General features: G+C 36.7%; 1 protein-coding gene and 1 long non-coding RNA gene across 2 annotated transcripts in view; one reads left to right on the top strand and one right to left on the bottom strand.

The window, feature by feature from the left end:
• The window catches only part of LOC134542859 (uncharacterized), a 413,602-nt gene that overhangs the window by 385,495 nt on the left and 9,188 nt on the right, over window positions 1–18,919 (bottom strand). The window lies entirely within an intron of this gene.
• Window positions 899–16,665, top strand: LOC134543207 (suppressor of lurcher protein 1-like; the record flags this gene model as incomplete). Its single annotated transcript, XM_063388109.1, has 4 exons — window positions 899–1,047; window positions 6,610–6,800; window positions 13,410–13,617; window positions 16,542–16,665. Coding segments are annotated over exons 2-4 (426 nt in total), but the record flags the coding sequence as incomplete, so codon positions are not given.

Consider the following 18,919-nt stretch of genomic DNA (forward strand, 5'->3'; position numbering starts at 1 on the left):
GTTTATTACCATTTTTGATGCTTCAGACATAATATCTCGGTTTGAATTAAGAATTTCAACTTGCAATTTTAGGATAAGTGACACTTTTAAAACCATTAGTAACTATAAAATTTGTAAAAAATTATAACTCTTTTTGAATAATCTAGAAACATTCATTGGTAAAAAACTTTAGCAAAAAGTTATTTAAAACTTATGTAATACACGTATTTTTTTTGTAAACATCATTTTAGTTTCATGTATATATTAAATATATACATACACATAATACTGTATGTGTTAAAGACGATCTTCCTGATTGAAAACTACGTGGTTTTTCAGAAATAAAATTCATGTGCCTATAAATATTTTTTTCGTCAAAAACGTCTAAAATACTACATAACAAAGGTATTGGTAAATAGTTTTTGACTAAAATTTAACTGTCAATAATACTTCAAGAAAATATACAGTACACCGATAAATGGTCGAACACACAATATCGATTTAAATGCATAACATTTTTTACTAAACTATCTTATTCATTACTTATTAACAGTAAACTAATATTGATGACTGGATAACTTTCCTCATTTATATCAAAAGTGATAGGAACAGATCATAAAACAAACTTATTTTGAGGGTCATAGGTTTGAATACCAACTTAGGCATGTATATTTTTATTTGTTCATATCAATGCGTCAGTAAATTCGCCGGTATGTTGCAGAGATGTAATATAATAAATATGTTAATATAATGTTGGTAAAGTGCTATAAATTTGTGTATTTTGGGATCTCATAATAGATGTAATGCAGTTTGTAATTCTCGAACATCCTACTAAAGCGTTCAAATTCCTGTGAGTAAGATTTCTAACGGCGTTGTTGCAGCGTCCAACTGCGACCTGGTGGTGAGCAGCGACAGCTCGAAGAACGGGTCGCTCTCGTCGCCCGGCTTCCCGCAGCCCTACCCTCCCAGCAGCTACTGCCAGTACGACTTCCAAGGCCGCGGCAAGGAGCGGGTGCAGGTCGTCTTCAGCCACTTCAACCTGTACGCCTCCAGCGAGAAGAACCCTCAGTGAGTGCACCTGCTTCTAAATGTCTTCAACTACTTCCAACATGTACGCTGCTAGCGAGACGAATCCTCAGTAAGTACATCTGCTTCTAAATGTCTTCAACTACTTCCAACATGTACGCTGCTAGCGAGACGAATCCTCAGTAAGTACACCTGCTTCTAAATGTCTTCAACTACTTCCAACATTTACGCTGCTAGCGAGACGAATCCTCAGTAAGTACACCTGCTTCTAAATGTCTTCAACTACTTCCAACATGTACGCTGCTAGCGAGACGAATCCTCAGTAAGTACACCTGCTTCTAAATGTCTTCAACTACTTCCAACATGTACGCTGCTAGCGAGACGAATCCTCAGTAAGTACACCTGCTTCTAAATGTCTTCAACTACTTCCAACATGTACGCTGCTAGCGAGGAGAATCCTCAGTAAGTACACCTGCTTATAAATGTCTTCAGCTACTTCAACCTGTTCGCAGCCAGCCAGAAGAACCCACTGTGAGTATACCTGCTTCTGAATGTCTTCAGCTTCTTCAACCTGTACATCACCATCGAGAAGAAACTGCATTGGAGTAAACCTACTTTTTTAATGTTATATTTAGTCTCTTAAATGTGCATACTGTAAGAACTGAGTAAAGCTGCTTCTAAATGTTGTCTTCAATTATTTTATCTTGAATGCTACCAACAAGAAGATCCCGCCAGTCTTCAAATTGAGCGCATAGGTTGGCAACCGAAAATGGTTCTTTTATTGTCACCTGTGCAACTTTATTTTTCTGTAAGTTCCCATAATTATGATTTACCTAAGCGCCCGTAAAACTGAAAGAGTTTAGTAATCTTGTAGCCTCTCAGACACTCATTCAATAATTAATGGTTTGTATACTTGCCACCTGAGCTGGAGTTATTTACTTCAAAAATGATATTCTACCCATACCCCATGCCAATTTTGTGCCTATACATTAACAATTGGTTTCGTATTCCGAAATTCTTACTTTTTTTTGTATAATTATTTATATTACGCTTACGGTCAGCCCATTAAGAAGACGTTAAAAATAATATTATGTGACTCTGTAAATTCTTAGTCGAAAAATTTATTTTCTAATGAAAAGTGGTGCTATTTTGCTGTGTGTGCTCGTTAATTGGCGTTGCGCTAAGTATCTTTACTACAATTCCTATACTCAAAATACAACTCTACGCAGATTATTTTGTCTAACCAGCAACTAAGAAGGGAGACTATCCTGAATATACAATACCCAAGTTAAGAAATAAACAAAATAAAAATGTATATTTGAGATTTTAAATTTAAATACTTTATATACTGCTTGGAAAACAATAACACTAATGATTACTTACATCGTTTGAACGGGAATTATCGTACACAAATGCACTCAGATTTAATGAATAACATGTCATAGATAAAACTTTCAATTAATTAAAATACTCTTCTGAAAATATTGTTTAATCAATCTTTGATATCATGGCTGCATTATATTTATGCTTGGTAATGCACATGAAATATTTTTGGGCATATCTGATAAACAACTGTTTATAACATAGTGTTTGCATACACTTATAACAGGTATAGCTCGAAATGGTATTAAAGCGCACAAAATAATAATTTAAATATGGGTTCTGTTACTTCTGGCTAGAGGGATTAGTGGTGAACCCAATGCATTTATTCCTAGATCACTGGATGTACAAGTTTACTCTCTATATGGTTCTTACAATTTATGTAAAATATCAACTTTACTTTTGTTTTGAAAATTATAGTAAAAAAGGTAGGGTTCTCTATTTTGTAATGACAGTTAGTTGCAGTCGACCTCGCCGTTTGGAAATAATGACGTAGGCGTCACTAGCTCTGCCTTTAATACACGGAAGAGGCATAGGAAACATGGGAACTTACGCGGCGTTATTTCACACGTAAATTTCACTTCTATGTGCATTACCGTAAGGTATTGGACTGGCTCTCTAGCTTTATTACACTTTAAAACTTCTGCTAACCACATTATTGAAATGGATGCTAATTTACGTAGTTATTTATGTTGGATATTCATAACGCTTCCGCAGCTACCTGTACACATCATGGCGGCCGAAGACAGAAGGCCGTTTTCAGTTCAAAACGTTCAAAAGTTCAAAGTTTTTAAAGAGTAGCTTCTGATTGGTGCCCTGCTTCGTGACGTTAGGGTGACAGACGTAGCAGACACACGAAACAAAACGTAAACAAAAGAAACAAAGTCATTAAATAACATCGATTTTAAAGCAAAAGTTGGTGTTCATGTTTAAATTCTAAACAAAATAATAGAAAATCGTCACGTAAAATGATTCATAAATCCTTATAGGGGTCACAACAATTGTTTCGGGCGCGGGTCACTAGACAAACTAAACACTATAAGTATTCATAAATAGAGTAAACACAAATCAGTCAGAAAAATACCGTAGAAATAACAGAAAATGTATAAACGTGAAATAAAATAATTGGTAAACCGTTTTCAAAACATTGTGTGTATGTTTCTGCACACTACAAACTAAAATTTATTCAATAAATATATATATATATATATATATATATTTTTACGGGATAACGTCTTATAAATCTATGAAAGCCGGCTGCACGCACGAAAAAGCATGACTCATTGTCACGTTCCGCCTGAGCCGAGCGTGCTAGAACGGGCCCACCACCGTGCGAGAAAATCTTCTATAATATCAAACAGGTTAAGGTGAGCTTTTTAAAAGTAGCAATTTAAAAATTGTTATTTATTTGTCCAATTTCGTCATTTCAAATAAAAAATTTATTGACATTGATTTGATTTCAGTTTATTTCTATAACTAATTGTTCGTGATTATATTTAAACAAATTATTTAAATTAAGTTTGCAAAAACTGTAAATAATATTTGAAAATTAAAAAGTATGCAATTTTTCATCAATTTTTTCTTATGACGTTATCACGTAAAATTATCGTCCGTAAACCGACTTTACAGACAACCCCCTTTTTCTAAGCTAAGCAAGTTTTATATTATCCAATAGAGGATTTCACATTTGTTAAAAAAGTGTATTCAATATTTAGTCTTTTTATCTCTTAATCGCCACAATCAAAGCCCCAAATTACAAGTGCTGGCTATAATTCGTCTATTTGCAACACAAACCACATTTTTTACCGCTTGCAGAAAAATGCTATTCGAGATGCATCGTAACCCTTTGATTACAAACAAGTAGTCCACGAAGAAAGGGTGGTGCAACAGTAAGACTGCGGACTAGAATTTCCTGTATCTAGGCTTGAAACATGGTTCAGCCATTCGGATTTAGGTTTTTCAAGGTTTCAGTTCAGGCAAATAGTGTTGGATCCACAGAACAAGCTGTCGCTCTGTTTCTTCCCAAATATTACTGATTTTTTCCCGTGTGTTTTTTGTTTTCTAAATATCTGCTACTCACGTGACGTATTACTCAATTACAATATTTTTAAAATAAATTTAATACTGCATTTCACAACTATAAAAGAAATTCATCTGAATATTTATAAATTAGCATCAGTTACAGTCTATTCATGTTCATTTTTTAATTTTTTTTAAGTATTTCGGTTTTATAATCCCTGAATATGTATGTATATATATATTTCTTTCTTTCTTTCTTTCTTAATTTATCCTCATCCACCAAATGGTAAGCAGCAAATGATGTAAAACAGGTAGCTGATTTTTGAAAAAATATATAAAATAAATGGCTTAGTGCTTACCAGCTAATACTAAAATTTTGTAACTGACTTTTAATAGTCATTCCTGTAAAAACTTCACAAAAATTCAATTTAAACATAGTCTTAACTTACAACTCTTCAAACTTAAAAAAAAAAGTGGAAGATCTTTTCGGTATGATATGTTTGGGCACATTCTCTGATCTGGCAAGAACCAAGTTCAGATTTATACGGGCATCCGAAGTATGTACATATTCAATGATACGGGTGAATTCGGGGTGTTGACCTTGGCCGACAGGTCGCATTACTGCGCTGCCAGCGTTTTTAGTTCGCTCAGAGTTTTTTGTTACCGTCAGTTTTTTCTTTCTCATTTCACTACAGTGTTTCTTGTTTTCTAGCGGGTTACATTTCATATATTGCATTTCACAGCTTCATTTCCGTAATTATTATTTTTGAAGTTAAACTTTTTTAAACGCTTTATGGAAAAAAATATGAGAATGAATTTCTATGATGCGCGCGCAAAATGCAACGAAATTTTGGCAAAATAGCTGAATACAAATAAAAATTATATGTATATTTTTTTTTAAATCATATACTTTAGTGATTGATATTGAATACGGGTCTATATAATTATAAACATTTATTTATTGTGAATATTAGTGATGAATTATGTTTATAAACTTTTCCAAGTGTATTTATGTGAGGTTATGTTCCCATATGAATAACGACGTCAGGTTACTTGTAAGCTTCCATTGTCGCTGGCAGGGACTGTCTGTGGAAGGTTTAGTAGTCTGCTGGCCATTTTCATGGGAGTGTTCCCGTATGTACAATTTATTTACCTTATAAGGTATAAATTATTACATTATTATTTCAAAAATAATTAAAATTAATAAATTAGCATTAACATTCAGCATATTTATTGATTTTCGTTATTAATTAAAATGTATCTCGATTATTTTATTGAATTGAACAATTAATATTATACACGTGTTTCTATTAATATTTAATACTGAGTATTTATTTTTAAATGTTTAATTTTATTGAATTTATACTTTACTAAAAGTAATTATAATATAATTACAGTTATTTTATTAATTTATTTCTATTAATTATTTGCATGCAAAATTAGAGTTAGTTTTTTTATCACGCCAAGAAAGTATAACTTCTAACGCGCGTACATAAATACACGCACCCTTATTTTTATAATGACCAACTTTCAACCGTTTTTTTTCTTTCTACAGAGCAACTTTTTTACAAATTGTTTTAACTACCATTGTACTATATATTTTTCTTTTTTATATTCGTTAACGAAAAACTGACGTTCTGTAATCCGGCCAAATCACTAATCCGGCATGGCCGTGGTCCCGACCTTTCACTGTATTAGGACCAATCATCATCATCATCATCATCGAATGCCTGCAGCCTGGTCAGCAAATAAAATGCCTCCATCTTCTTCTATCACTCCACCATTCCTCCCTCACTCTGTTCCATTCTTCTCTCTTCTGTACTCCTTTAGATATCTTCTCTTCCCACCTCCTCCTTGGTGTTCCTTGGGGCCTTCTTCCTGTGTTCTTCAACTCCATCATTTTCCTAGACAGCCTCGCTTTTCCCAGTCTCTGGACATGGCCGCACCATCTCATTCTTGCTTTTTCCATGATTTTTTTTTAAGTCCTGTACTCTTACTCTTGCTCTTGCTCTTAGGACCAGTATTTTATTCTTTTAACGTATTCTTGACTGAATGTAAACACTCAACAATGAGAGGGTCGAAAAACGTTGGAGAATTATATGGATTGCACCATCACTCAAGAAGTTAAATCACGAGTGTAAAGTTTTTCCAGTGTCCCCAGTTGTTCTCACGGCGGAAAAAAGAGTCTTTTTTTCTTCTTCGCAGCTGCGACAGCATCGACTCGCTGTTGGCGTTCGTCGACAACGGCGGCCGCAAGGAGAAGATCGACGCGTTCTGCGGCACGGCCCTGCCCAAGCCCATCATGTCGAACGGACCCAGGCTCATGCTGGAGTTCCGAGGGATCAACTCCTCGCCATACTCCACGGGCTTCAAGGCCACCTACAGCTTCACGGAGAGTAAGTGCAGAAGAACTCGTCTGGTTATGATAAGCAACCGCTTAAAAAATTTCCGACATCTTTTACTAGTTCAACTTGGACATTGCTTAATTTGCTAATTTTTCCTGCATTGTGATTTTTCATTTAAAAAAAAAAATAACACATGAACTTCTAGATCTGTTTGGATAAATATTATTTTTTTCTATCAATGGCTCCATTTTGTGTAGTTATGTTTTCTCTCATTTTTAGTTATTTTTAGTATATAAACGTAAATTTTTAATAATTTTAAAGGTACAAGGCCTAAACAGAAACACAAAACCACTATATAAGAAACCTTATACTATGAAATACAAATTATAAAAATTAATCTATATGATATTATAAAAATTACTTCAAACATGATTTTAAAAATGTGGTAATTATTTTACATATTTAATGCTTTTAACGCTTTTAAATGTGCTGTTTGTCATTTGGTCATGCTACGAAGATTTTTCAGCTGAAGCTGATGCATTTTCATTCGCTTGTGTATACCAGCAGAGATAATTGTGTTGTTTGTTACCCTGTCAATGCTCTCTAGTTTACATCGTACCAACAAGGACCATCCTCGTTCCATTTTCACCTAGAGGTAAATAACCCATATGGGCTTCCAATTAAGAACTCCGCTAAGCAGTTAGTTAATTCTCCATTGATTTTTTTTTTAATTTCAAAATGAAACCTGCCCAAAACTGTTAAGCACGTACAATTATATTAATAAATGATCTTGGTTGCATCCACTTTGAAAAGAAGAATAAAGAAATTTCTAATTGCACATACACGGCCTCTGTAGCTGTGTAGCGGCAAAATCCTCTTTCCACGAAAGCCCCTTTCGGAAAGCTCTTTGCGTGTTGCAAAGCTTCTTCCGCAGAAGCCTAGCGGTGACCATGGCAACGGTTTATAAAGTGGGAGAAAATGCCTCATCTTCTGCTTGTATCATGTTTCATTCCATTATTTTTTAACAACGTGTGTTTTTTTTTTAACTTGCAGGTTTCTATAGTAAAAGGAAATTTTTGCATTCAAAATAAATATCTTTCGGAAGAGGAGGCAGCGAAAAATAGGCTGTATTTGTTTTACCACAAGTAAATTATTCAGATTCGGTTTCAAGCCACGTGTACAACTTTAAAGATTAAAGGAGAACTTCGCTACATTCACTTAGTCACAATAAACTTATGCGATATGATTAGATCTCCTGAATCTATAATAAACATACACTGAGTTAGTGACCAAATAATCCAATCTCCCCCCCCCCCCAAAAAAAAAATATTATGGGAGTTCCTGTCCTTAACTTATATCCATATATTATTTTTTTACTTAAATAAAAATATAGAACATCAATTTGAGCATAGGGTCATATGAGCGTGTATTTTTAATTTTCACCAGTGTGACTATGAAATTCAACCAAAATATTGACACACCCCCAGAACTTAACCAAAAAAAATCAAGCTAAAGGGAGGCAACGATGCTAGTTGTAATTGGCCAAATAACAATCGACGTTAACATCTTCCGCTTCCACAACAAATTACAAGAAATAAAATTTAAAAAAAAACTTAAAGAAGGAAAAACCAACAATATACTCGCCAAAAAAAATTAACAGCCAAAAAGGGGCCAAGGGCATTAAACACTGAGCGAGTCCGGGCGGCTCCACTGCATTCACATGCGTTAGCTCCAAAAACAAAAACACACCCACCAGTGGCTTTATTGATAAACAAACCGCTTGCCCCTCCCCCTGGTGCACCCCTAAAACAATTCCCTTGATCCCACAGTTACAATAAATTATTATACAAAAAAATATAATATTATTATACAATATTTTTAATAGATATAATCTCAGCTGGTAATTTAAAATCAAATTTTATAATAATAACACTCTTTATATAACACAGTAGTGAGTTTCAAAATGGCAACATAATAGAATTGACTGTCTCTGACAATCAACGTTAACCAAAAACAACAAATAGGAACAATATCTACGAAGATATGGTAATAAACAAGAATGATGATTTAGAGGACAAAATCTCAAAAAAATTCATTTGTGCCTCAGAAATCTCTAACGCAAAAATCAATTTTACACCACAGTTTATAAGTTTGTACTCTCGGCCAGGTTTACAAAATCCTTGTATTATGTTTACTATCCATCCTCCGCCACACAGGACTGATAAAGTTCACCAGACAACACCAGATAACCACCAGATAAAAAATATAGAAATATAATAAAATGTTTATCAGTAAAAAAATATAAATAATATATCTAAAAATAATTGCATTTCACAGCACAAAACCTTTATTTACCACGCAAATGGAATTTAAACGACTGTGTTTTAGACAGCGACGTTATCAGAATTACAAATTACAAATTTTCTAATTCCATTCGCAATGTGCATAAAAAAGATACTGATTTACTCTGGTGTACCCTGAAAGGCTCAAGATTTTCCAATTAAAAAAACGGGCAAAAATTACACTATTAAATATATATCGGACGCGCCAGCGAAACCTCCCCAATAAGGAAAAACAACGAATACTTCGTCCAATTAACAACTGCAGAAAGCCCTAAGTAAAACAACAGTTCTACTAAATATATATATATATAATTACAATGAACATTCAGAACACATCAAGCAAGAAAAAACCAGATGTCCAACACTTACAGTTTTCTATAAGCCTCTACAACGACGCACAGCCTTAAAATTTGCATCCCGCAATTTACTGCTGTTTGCACAAAAACTAAGTGCACCATCTCGAAGACTGAAGTATCTTGCATGCCTCTATAGATTTCGCCTTCCGCACGCCACAGTCCCGTTGTCAGAAGACTGGAGACAAACGTAGAACATCCCTTCTTGTCTTGAATCAGTGCATTAGCCTTCTCCGTGCCCCTAGCATGATCGTTTCCTAACTGTTCTTGGAAAAATTTCACTAGAAACTGGACTACTAAACTCGTAGCAGATAAAAGGTATTTACGCTCGTAGAACCAATAACTGGCGCACTGCAACTCAGACCTATTCTCTTACATTACCAACACACAACGTTAGCAAAACGTATTACGTAGATCCGTATTATATTATAGTATTTCAAAACAAAAAAAAAAGGCTGCATAATCTCGGACTCCATAAACACGTTTCCATGTTGTTTCTCGTAGATCACTCCTTTACACCAAACGTTCTACAGCAAACCCATTTTAACCTTTGCTTCGTGGACTTCGCTGGCGCTCCCCAAATTTTTCCACGGCCAGACTTGTCTCGCTCAAACACATCGTCCGACCGACCTACTCACGGGAAGCCTAAGATGCACATAAAGTTCTGCCATTCCCGATTACACCCGAAGAATACACCTTCGGCCAACCTAGGGTTTATTTATATATATATTTATATTTCTCTGTTTATTTTAATGTAGCTGTACTAACCTAACTAACCATCCATAGTGTTTTAAAGTGTTATAATGTAGCTAACCTAACCGACCACTTTTAATATTTGAATTCATTTTTCCTGCGCAAAAAATAAAACAAATCCCGAAGTTGGCCGAAGGTGAATTGTTCGGGTGTAATCGGGAATGGCAGAACTTTATGTGCATCTTAGGTCTCCCCCTACTCACACCTCTCTCTCGTCACACCAAAGCGGCCGAGGCGACAAGACCAACCACTCCCAGAAGTCATCAGAGACCACTTCTTCCACAGCTGACCACATAGTTGCCAACCCAACAGCGGCGCGTGAAAAAACCGCAACTACTCAGGGATTACCAAACTCACCGCCGAGCGGCGCCACCAGGCAGGAGCCACAGCAAAGACCGAAGTTCGCATACAGAAAGGGCAACGCGTCTACGAACCGCGCACGGCCAACCGTCAACAAACAAAAACACAAAGAGAAAAAGGAAAAAATGAGGAGGGACACTCGGAAAGAGTGTCACAATATTTGTAAGAAATTTTTAAGAAATATTACTGGGGGATTAATTTATAACCTAACGAAAACTATACAATAATTAAAAAGTTAAAATGTCTTGACAACAATCAAGATATATTCTGCAAACTTTTAAATTTTTTTGTAGAAGGTAGTTTGGACCCAAACACTGTCCCTTATCTTTGTCCTGTTTGCGTTACCTTGAGTCTCAAACGTGTGGGTATTCGAATATCGTTTCTTTTAATCATGTAAAACTTTCGCTGAGCAACAATAAGAAATATAAAGAGTAAAAAATTTCTAATAAAAGCCTTTTAGAGAAAATAACACTCCACTTACAATTATCAGCGCGGATTTCTGTCACTTTCCTCGCAGAGTAATAATTACAGTTTTGCAATAATACACTGGTCAAAACAATTAGGGGCTCCAATACACACTTAGGGGATCAGATGGTGGTTGGTGGACGACATGCTGGATAAGGAGGGCATATCGTTTCTGCCAGCTCGCTCTCCAAACTTAAATCCAATTGAGCAGATCAGGGATGCATTTGGACGACGCATTGCAGATAGACCAGCACCTCCCACAACTCGAGCAGAATGTTAAATGTCATTATGGCAGAGTAGCAACTTATCCCTCCAACAGCTCACCGAATCCATGCCACGCAGGTGTGCAGCAGTATTGACCGTTCGGGGAGACCATACACAATGCTAGAGGACTGTTCCTGTAGTGTTCAGGTCTGTTTTGTGTGCTGTCCTGCTGACGTCATATTCCGTCTCATGTCAATAACGAGCATATCCTTTTGTATCTGTCAGTTTATCGTAACGGAAATATTTTCGGTAAAGGATCTGGTGCTAACTAATAATTATTTTTCTCTGATTGCCTAATCATTTTTGCCTGATCGCCTAATTCTTTTTTTTTTCATTGTGTTACCAGTTCTTACTTTATTCCCAAACTAGCTATTTATGTTCTTGGTCACCGTACGAGATGGATAATAGGTAAAACATCAGACTAGCATTCGAAAAGTCCCTGCGACATAATCCCGGTCATGTCGTCATCTGGTTTGGATTCCCAAGATCACACGCGGCGAATGCGGATGGTGCCTTGCAAATAGACCATGACCGATATTTTTCACAAAAAGATTCTGGGTATGCTGTATTTTGGATTACAACCGCCAGGGGTTTGTTTCATGAAATTCCATCGCACTGAACGGGAATATTGTGTATGAAATAAATAAAATAATTTCACCGATTTGGTGTTGCTTTATTTTTTGACGTGAATTCGATGGACGACTTCTTGACGGTCGGGCGGTCACGCCAGAAAACTTGCGACACCAAAAACATGTACTAAATCTATCATCCGTTCTTCCATTGCCTCGAGGGTCGTTCACAACCACTGGCTCAACCGACTCCAAATTAACATCAGAATCATCAGAGAGCATATCCACCTCCATTGCAAAACAAATTTCTGCATTCCCTGTCGCTTCTCGTGACTCAGATGGCTGAGGCTAGCTTAGAGCGCAAATTTCGCACCTCGTTCGGGGGCTCGTTTTTCCCTCATTGGCTGATTTCTCTCGGCTAACTTTTGCCTCATACGATACCTACGACACTTCTCTGCATTGCTTCTTCTCGGGTGATTTCGCTTGTTTTCTTTCTTTTCTCTAACATAACTTGTTATTGCTTAGACATTTTGCGACTAATAGCTCCAAAACCAAAGTTATTAACATTACAATAATTCCACTCAACAATTACCACTCAATGCTTACTCACGAGCAACTAAAAGTTTAAATCACGCAAATCAGTCAATTACTTTCTAAGTTACTGCTCTCACTGACTTCAATTTTACGCTCCCCTCCAACGCCCATTACATCATCACTGCAAATATTAACTGGGTGAGTCATATGTAACGACCACGAGCAACTTCAAATCTGTAGCTTTCATAGTTTACGAGTTTTAAGCAGCAGTGTCGAATCCTCAGCCGAAGTGAAACACAACCTGAGATAAAATACATTTATATTCCTGTCGTAAATTGATGTAAAAAAACTCAGGCATTGAACCCAACTTATGTCTCTAATGACCTCATTGTCTACAAAAGATGACCAAACTCCAATTAAGAGCCATGCCTTCCACTGGTGGGTAATGTTAAGCTCCACCTCCCAGACCTACGAACAGTTTAGAGCGTTGTTTTGCTAGCCATTCTGGAGTTTGCGTATTCAGGGAAATATAAGGGCACAACCCAATACAGAAAGGTATGAACCTAAGAGAGGCGCATAACTTGAGGTACATTTGTTTACTATGAGGAGCGCACACGATACCTAGATCTAAGCATTTAATGACGAGGAGATTATTGCCACAGTTCTGGCACAACTGCCAGATAAGTATCAAATGCAGTTGTCTAGGCGCACATGCCTTGACTTAACAGAATTCCGCGACTTTGGTGGATTGCCTAATAAACTATCTTGGGTTTCGAAGTTGAGCTGCATCGAAGTGTTGGATTGCATCGAAGTTCCACTCTGGCATTGCAGCAGGCATCTTCAGGGTTGTTGGTCAAACCTGGCCGACATTTCAAACGCTGAATACCGGTGGTTCATGACGTTCGTGAGCACGCAATTCTAAATTATGCATTTTCTTGTAGTTTTCGCTATATGTTACCGTGTGATTTTGATTTGCATGTGAACCAGAGATTATGACCTTGATTACCCTCCCTGGTCCAGATTTCGGCATAACTTCCGGCCTGCACCTGAAGGACTACCCGTGCGCCTTCGCGTTCAGCAGCAACGACTCGCTGAGCGGCTCGTTCCACAGCCCCAACTACCCGGGTTACTACCCGCGAGACACCGAGTGCCACTTCTTCTTCCACGGCAACAACAACCAGAAGGTGCGGCTACGGTTCAACCACTTCGACGTCGAAGGAGTCACCCCGTGAGTAGCATCGTCCAAGAATGAATGCGTGAATGTAACGAGCATGGATATATGAATCATTAGGACTTTCGCATGTTGTGATGTAATTGAAGTCACTTTCTACATAACCATCGTCATCATGTCACTCCTAAAACATGGAGCGTAAATTATGGAGCTAGGAATTGTCAGGAGACAGCATGATGTGACTATTTTAAGTAACTTTTTTTACCTCGCCATCACAATACTTGACCACTTATGACGATGGTTAGTAGGTATGAGTTATTATATCTTTTTTAAACACAACAACTTCCATAAAATACATTCATTTAAAACATTCCACAATGCAAACTCTACATCCTATATTTTGGGGTGTCTAACTAACATTGCACAGATCATGTGATGAAATATAAGGCTTTGCCCGTTTGCTATGTGTACCCACGCAGAATTGACCACGCACTGATGAAAATGTTTCTTAATCACGTCTTATGAATGTTAATAAGTCTTAGCCAGGAGTACTGTCTTAAAAGACTATCACTTCAATAAAAAACATTAATTTAAAAACTGTTTCCACAATTCAAACACTACTTTCACCCAATGTTTTGATTCTAATACAAACATGGTGCATACGAAATTTTGGGGGGAAACGGAATCATCCTGAGAAATCCCAAAGGTTCGTGTATACATTCGTCACGTTTACCATTAGCGAAAATATCTAGGTTTAACCCCGCCGCGAATTGAACCGGGATAGCATTGGTGGCAAGCGAGTGAGTGGTATGTGATCACTTAACCATTGTGTCCTTGGGAAACTTTGATGTCAGGAAAGGAAGGCATCTATAAACCTACCAACTTATGTAGTAAAGGAACCATCGACTAAGAAATGTATGCACGTGTCAAATAAACATTGGCTGCAAGGTGCTTCCAAATTAGGTAAACTGTGACTCCTACGTAAACGAAGGTTAAGTGGGAAATATAAATAAATATTTGTGTTTGATATATTGTAGAGTATATAAAAACTTTAAAATTTTAACGTGTTTATAGTGTCAGATGTAAGTGTCCGAAATCCCAGTCAATTTTTGTACCTACATATTTTTACTGATTTACTTCATAAAAATTACTTTCCTAAATGACGTAAATATGTTAAGGTGAGAAGGACGATTATTTTGGTGAGCCAGGTTTCGTTAGACGATTGCTCTCCAGCACATGTCAAAATATACCATTGGCTGGAACCAACGTCTCAACGGCTTGCAGCGGATCGTTGATGAAAACTACGATAAAACTTTGATATTTATAATAAGAAGAATCGATTTTTAACAAACCTAATCCTTTTCCAATCTTCCTTTCACAACAACAACCTAACACACTATAATTGCCTCAAAGTAATTTGTTTCACTGAAGGCTGGAGTTCAAAATTTTAACTCACTAAACCTTTCTTCCCGGAAACATAATTTTCCAATTACTTACAATAAATGAATGTCTAAATATCCAGAGATAAGGAGAGATTTTACCAGTCTAGAATGGACGATTTAGCGGAATAAAAAAAAACTTAAAGGATCATTGTGCACATAAGGAAATACATACATCACGAAAGTCAACATTCTGAGAGCTTCATACGAGTTCTCTCTAATAACTAGTCTTCTCCAACTAGACCCAACATAAACGTTCAATGACGTAGTACAACTAATGTTTTTAATTATCTAAATAATGCCATACCAATGTGTCTTTATTATGAAGTGGTACACAATCAAACTCCTTTTTTTTTTCTTAAAATAATTTAGTTTAAAGTAGTTATTTGATAAATATATTTACTCGCACTAAAAATAAATGTCAAACACTCACTGCTGTAACAATCAGACATACAAAGTGGTAAAAGGTTTTGTTTTTTTTACTTAAACACCGAACTGCTTCGTCCGCCAACGCACACGTTTTTGACCGTTCTATTGACAAATAACGCCGTCCAGTATTAAGGCGCAAAGTTTTAATTCCTCAGCTTGTACGTGTGCTTTCAATAGGTACTTGGTTCTCTCCCGAGAATGAATCTATCAGCCGATTATTCCAATACTACGATAGAAACATATTTACAGTCAAGCATTTCGAATGCTTTGTACGAGTTCACTATTCGATACATACTATCGTAGATTCCTTGTACGTACAAAGAAATAGCCAAAGAAATAAACATTTCTAATGCTACATTTGGTTTCAATTCCATAAATCGATTTTAAAATTCGATTATTCAAATCATAAGATTTAAAAGGCCCACAAAGACATAAACTGAGGGAAGCAAAAAATTATTTCTCACAAACCGAATCTCTAAAGGTGTTCTCTCCTGTGAATCTATTTAGTAACTGATTGTTCAGATGATATTATTTTAGATTTCTTGCGCATATAAAGAATTAGGGCGCAGGAGTAACCAACGAATTCTCACATTTGGAAAGCTTAAATCGATTTTTATGTTGTGAATCGATTTAACATCCGATTATTAAGAGGCCACTCGAGTGTTTCAGGGGCACTACGCAACCCGCGTTAACCTCATAAGATTCAATGCTATTTTCATTTTGCTTATAACTAATTAACTAATATAGATTTCGAAATGATGCTTGCTTGATATGTAAGACAACGATGCTCTTATCAAAGCCCCTTTCTTCAAAAACGTGCATAAATTATGGTTTTATACTAATCTTTACTAATATGCATAAGTGTATTGTCTAGGTTTGAACCATAATTTATGCACGTTTTTGAAGAAAGGTGCTTTGATAAGAGCATCGTTGTCTTCCATATCAAGCAAGCATCATTTCGAAATCTATATTAATTAATAAGTTACAAGCAAAATGAAAATAGCATTGAATCTTATGAGGTTAACGTGGGTTGCGTAGTGCCCCTGAAACACTGGAGTGGCCTCTTAAACTCCCCTGTTAATCTTTTTTCTGGCGGTTGATTCCTGCCGGCAGGTGCGAGCCCAGCTCGGCCAGCGACTACGTGGAGTTCTCCAACTTCATGACGCGCGACCGCAAGTACCACAAGCACTGCGGCCAGCAGCCGGCCTTCAGCATCGAGTCGGACCGCAAGTTCTTCCGCGTCACGTTCCACTCCAACGACCGGCTGGACGGCACGGGCTTCGAGGCCGGCTACGAGTTCCTCGACAACGTCGACTCGGCGTCGGCGAAGTCGCAGCCCAACAGCACGGCGCCGCGCGCAGGTGAACCGTCCAGAAGCGCAGGCTAAGTCGCGAGCTATCAGAGTAGAGTTTATAAGGTCTTAACACTGCAAATTTATTTTCATTGCAAATGGGAAAGAAATATTCATGTTAAATTACAGATATTTCTAAATTTGCACATTTGCATGAAAACCCCTTTATCACAACAAAATAGTGTTCGTATTAATACTAGGTTCGATTTCTAGTCCAGGCATTTATACTTTGTGTTGTACCAGTACCTCCATTAGCAGTTAAATTTATTTGTAAATCGTGCCCTGAATAGCTTTCTAGTATTAACTGCGGGCATATTAAGCATGATATAACAAAATAAAGTCCAATTAATGAATCTTCGATATTTTTCATGGTTTAAAAAAAATATATGCTTGACTGAAACATCGATAAAAATATAAAATTATGCATCTATTTTTTTTAATAAATACTCAGTATTATCTAGAAAAAAAGTATTTCATAAATGTAAAAATTACCATAGCCGTGTGTTGTACAAAGTGACAATATATTTCTTGTGGTATTACAAACTAGTTATTGGCAACTGGTTTCCAAAGAAATATGCTGTAAAAGTACAGTTTTTTTTTCTGGGTCGTGAGGAAAGATTGTAACTGAAATAAATCTTGGCCTCATAACGATCTAATACCAATGGCACCTATTTCTCAACTGTATCTTGCTTTTTAACCTCAACATCGCCATATTGTCGCTCCAAAAACATTCCGGAAATGGCGCTTGATCACGTTTTATGATGTTAAGTAAGTGTGAATTATAATCTCCGTGGTTAAAAACAGTCACTTTCATAAAAAAAAAAATATTTAAAACTGTTTCTACACTGCAAAAACCACACTTCATTCAGTGTTTTGGGCGTCTAACCAGTATGGCGCAACAATTAACTGAAGGGGGGGAAAAATGGCTTCACACACTTACCATGCTATCATGCGGACGTGGCCACCCCCTGATTTTGTTGGAGGCGTCCGTCATGCTGTCATGCTGAGGGAGATGGGCATGCATTGTGTGATTTGGCGGGGAATTTCGATCTATTGCAGCGACTGATGCTATGATTAACTTCCCTATATTCAAGTCTATCGTAAAACTACGTTAAGTTGGGCCCAAGTAAAACCTGCACAGACACAGGGAAAACCCTGGGCACAGTCATGCGGTATGCAATGGGCATGCGTTATAATCGTAAGAGAATACAGGATACAGAGGATTGTATGGACGAAGAGTTGTTTGGGGCTGAAAATAAAAGTCTTGGGGGGGCCCCTGAACGCTAGGTCCACTTTCATATTTTAATCCGGATCTGGAATTTTGTAACCAGAAATGCAAGCGCTCACTGGTGGTGAGTGGCTGCTGTCACCACGCCCGGTTTCCAACAGCATCTAAAACTGCAGAGGCCACCTCTTTGGTGCGGAGTTCGCTATCACGTGTGTGTCCAGGCGATTAGCTGTAAGCATCCTCCCAACCCCACAAGCAGCGCATTCCGGCTGTGTTCGTCGAGCAATCTCTATATCGGGTGCAAAAGTCATAAAAACGGGAGCGCCTTAACTCACACAAAAAAAAAATGCTGTGCTTTTACGCAAGATTCCTTTGGAAACCAGTTGTCAACAAATAGTTTGTAATGAGCCCTACTGGAATAAAGATAATGTAACTTTATACAACACATGCCTGTGGTTATTTTTGCATGTATGGAATACGTTTTTACAGATAATACTGAGTATTTCTTAATAAAATTGACGCATTATTTTATATTTTCATTTAAAGCATATTCTTTTTTTTTAAAACCATGGAAAAAATAATCAAATCTTCAACCATTTTATTTCATTTTGTTTTATTGTGTTTTTTAATGTGCGCAGTTAATACTGGAAAGCTATTCAGGGAAAGTTTACAAATAACTTTACCTATTGGAGGTACTGGGATAACACAAAGCATAAATGCCTACGTAATAATCCGAACCCAGTATTACTGCGAACGTTATTTTTTAGTGATACATTGGTTTTCATGTAAGTGTAAAAATTTACTCATTTGTCATTTTACACGATTTATTCTGTAAAAAAAAAACAGTGTGATCGTTTCCGTATCAATGAGTGCTCGTTCTTTTTTTTTTTTCTGAAATGAATTTCATTTCGA

This window comes from Bacillus rossius, assembly GCF_032445375.1.
Source record: "Bacillus rossius redtenbacheri isolate Brsri chromosome 9 unlocalized genomic scaffold, Brsri_v3 Brsri_v3_scf9_2, whole genome shotgun sequence".
Taxonomy (NCBI): Eukaryota; Metazoa; Arthropoda; class Insecta; order Phasmatodea; family Bacillidae; genus Bacillus; species Bacillus rossius.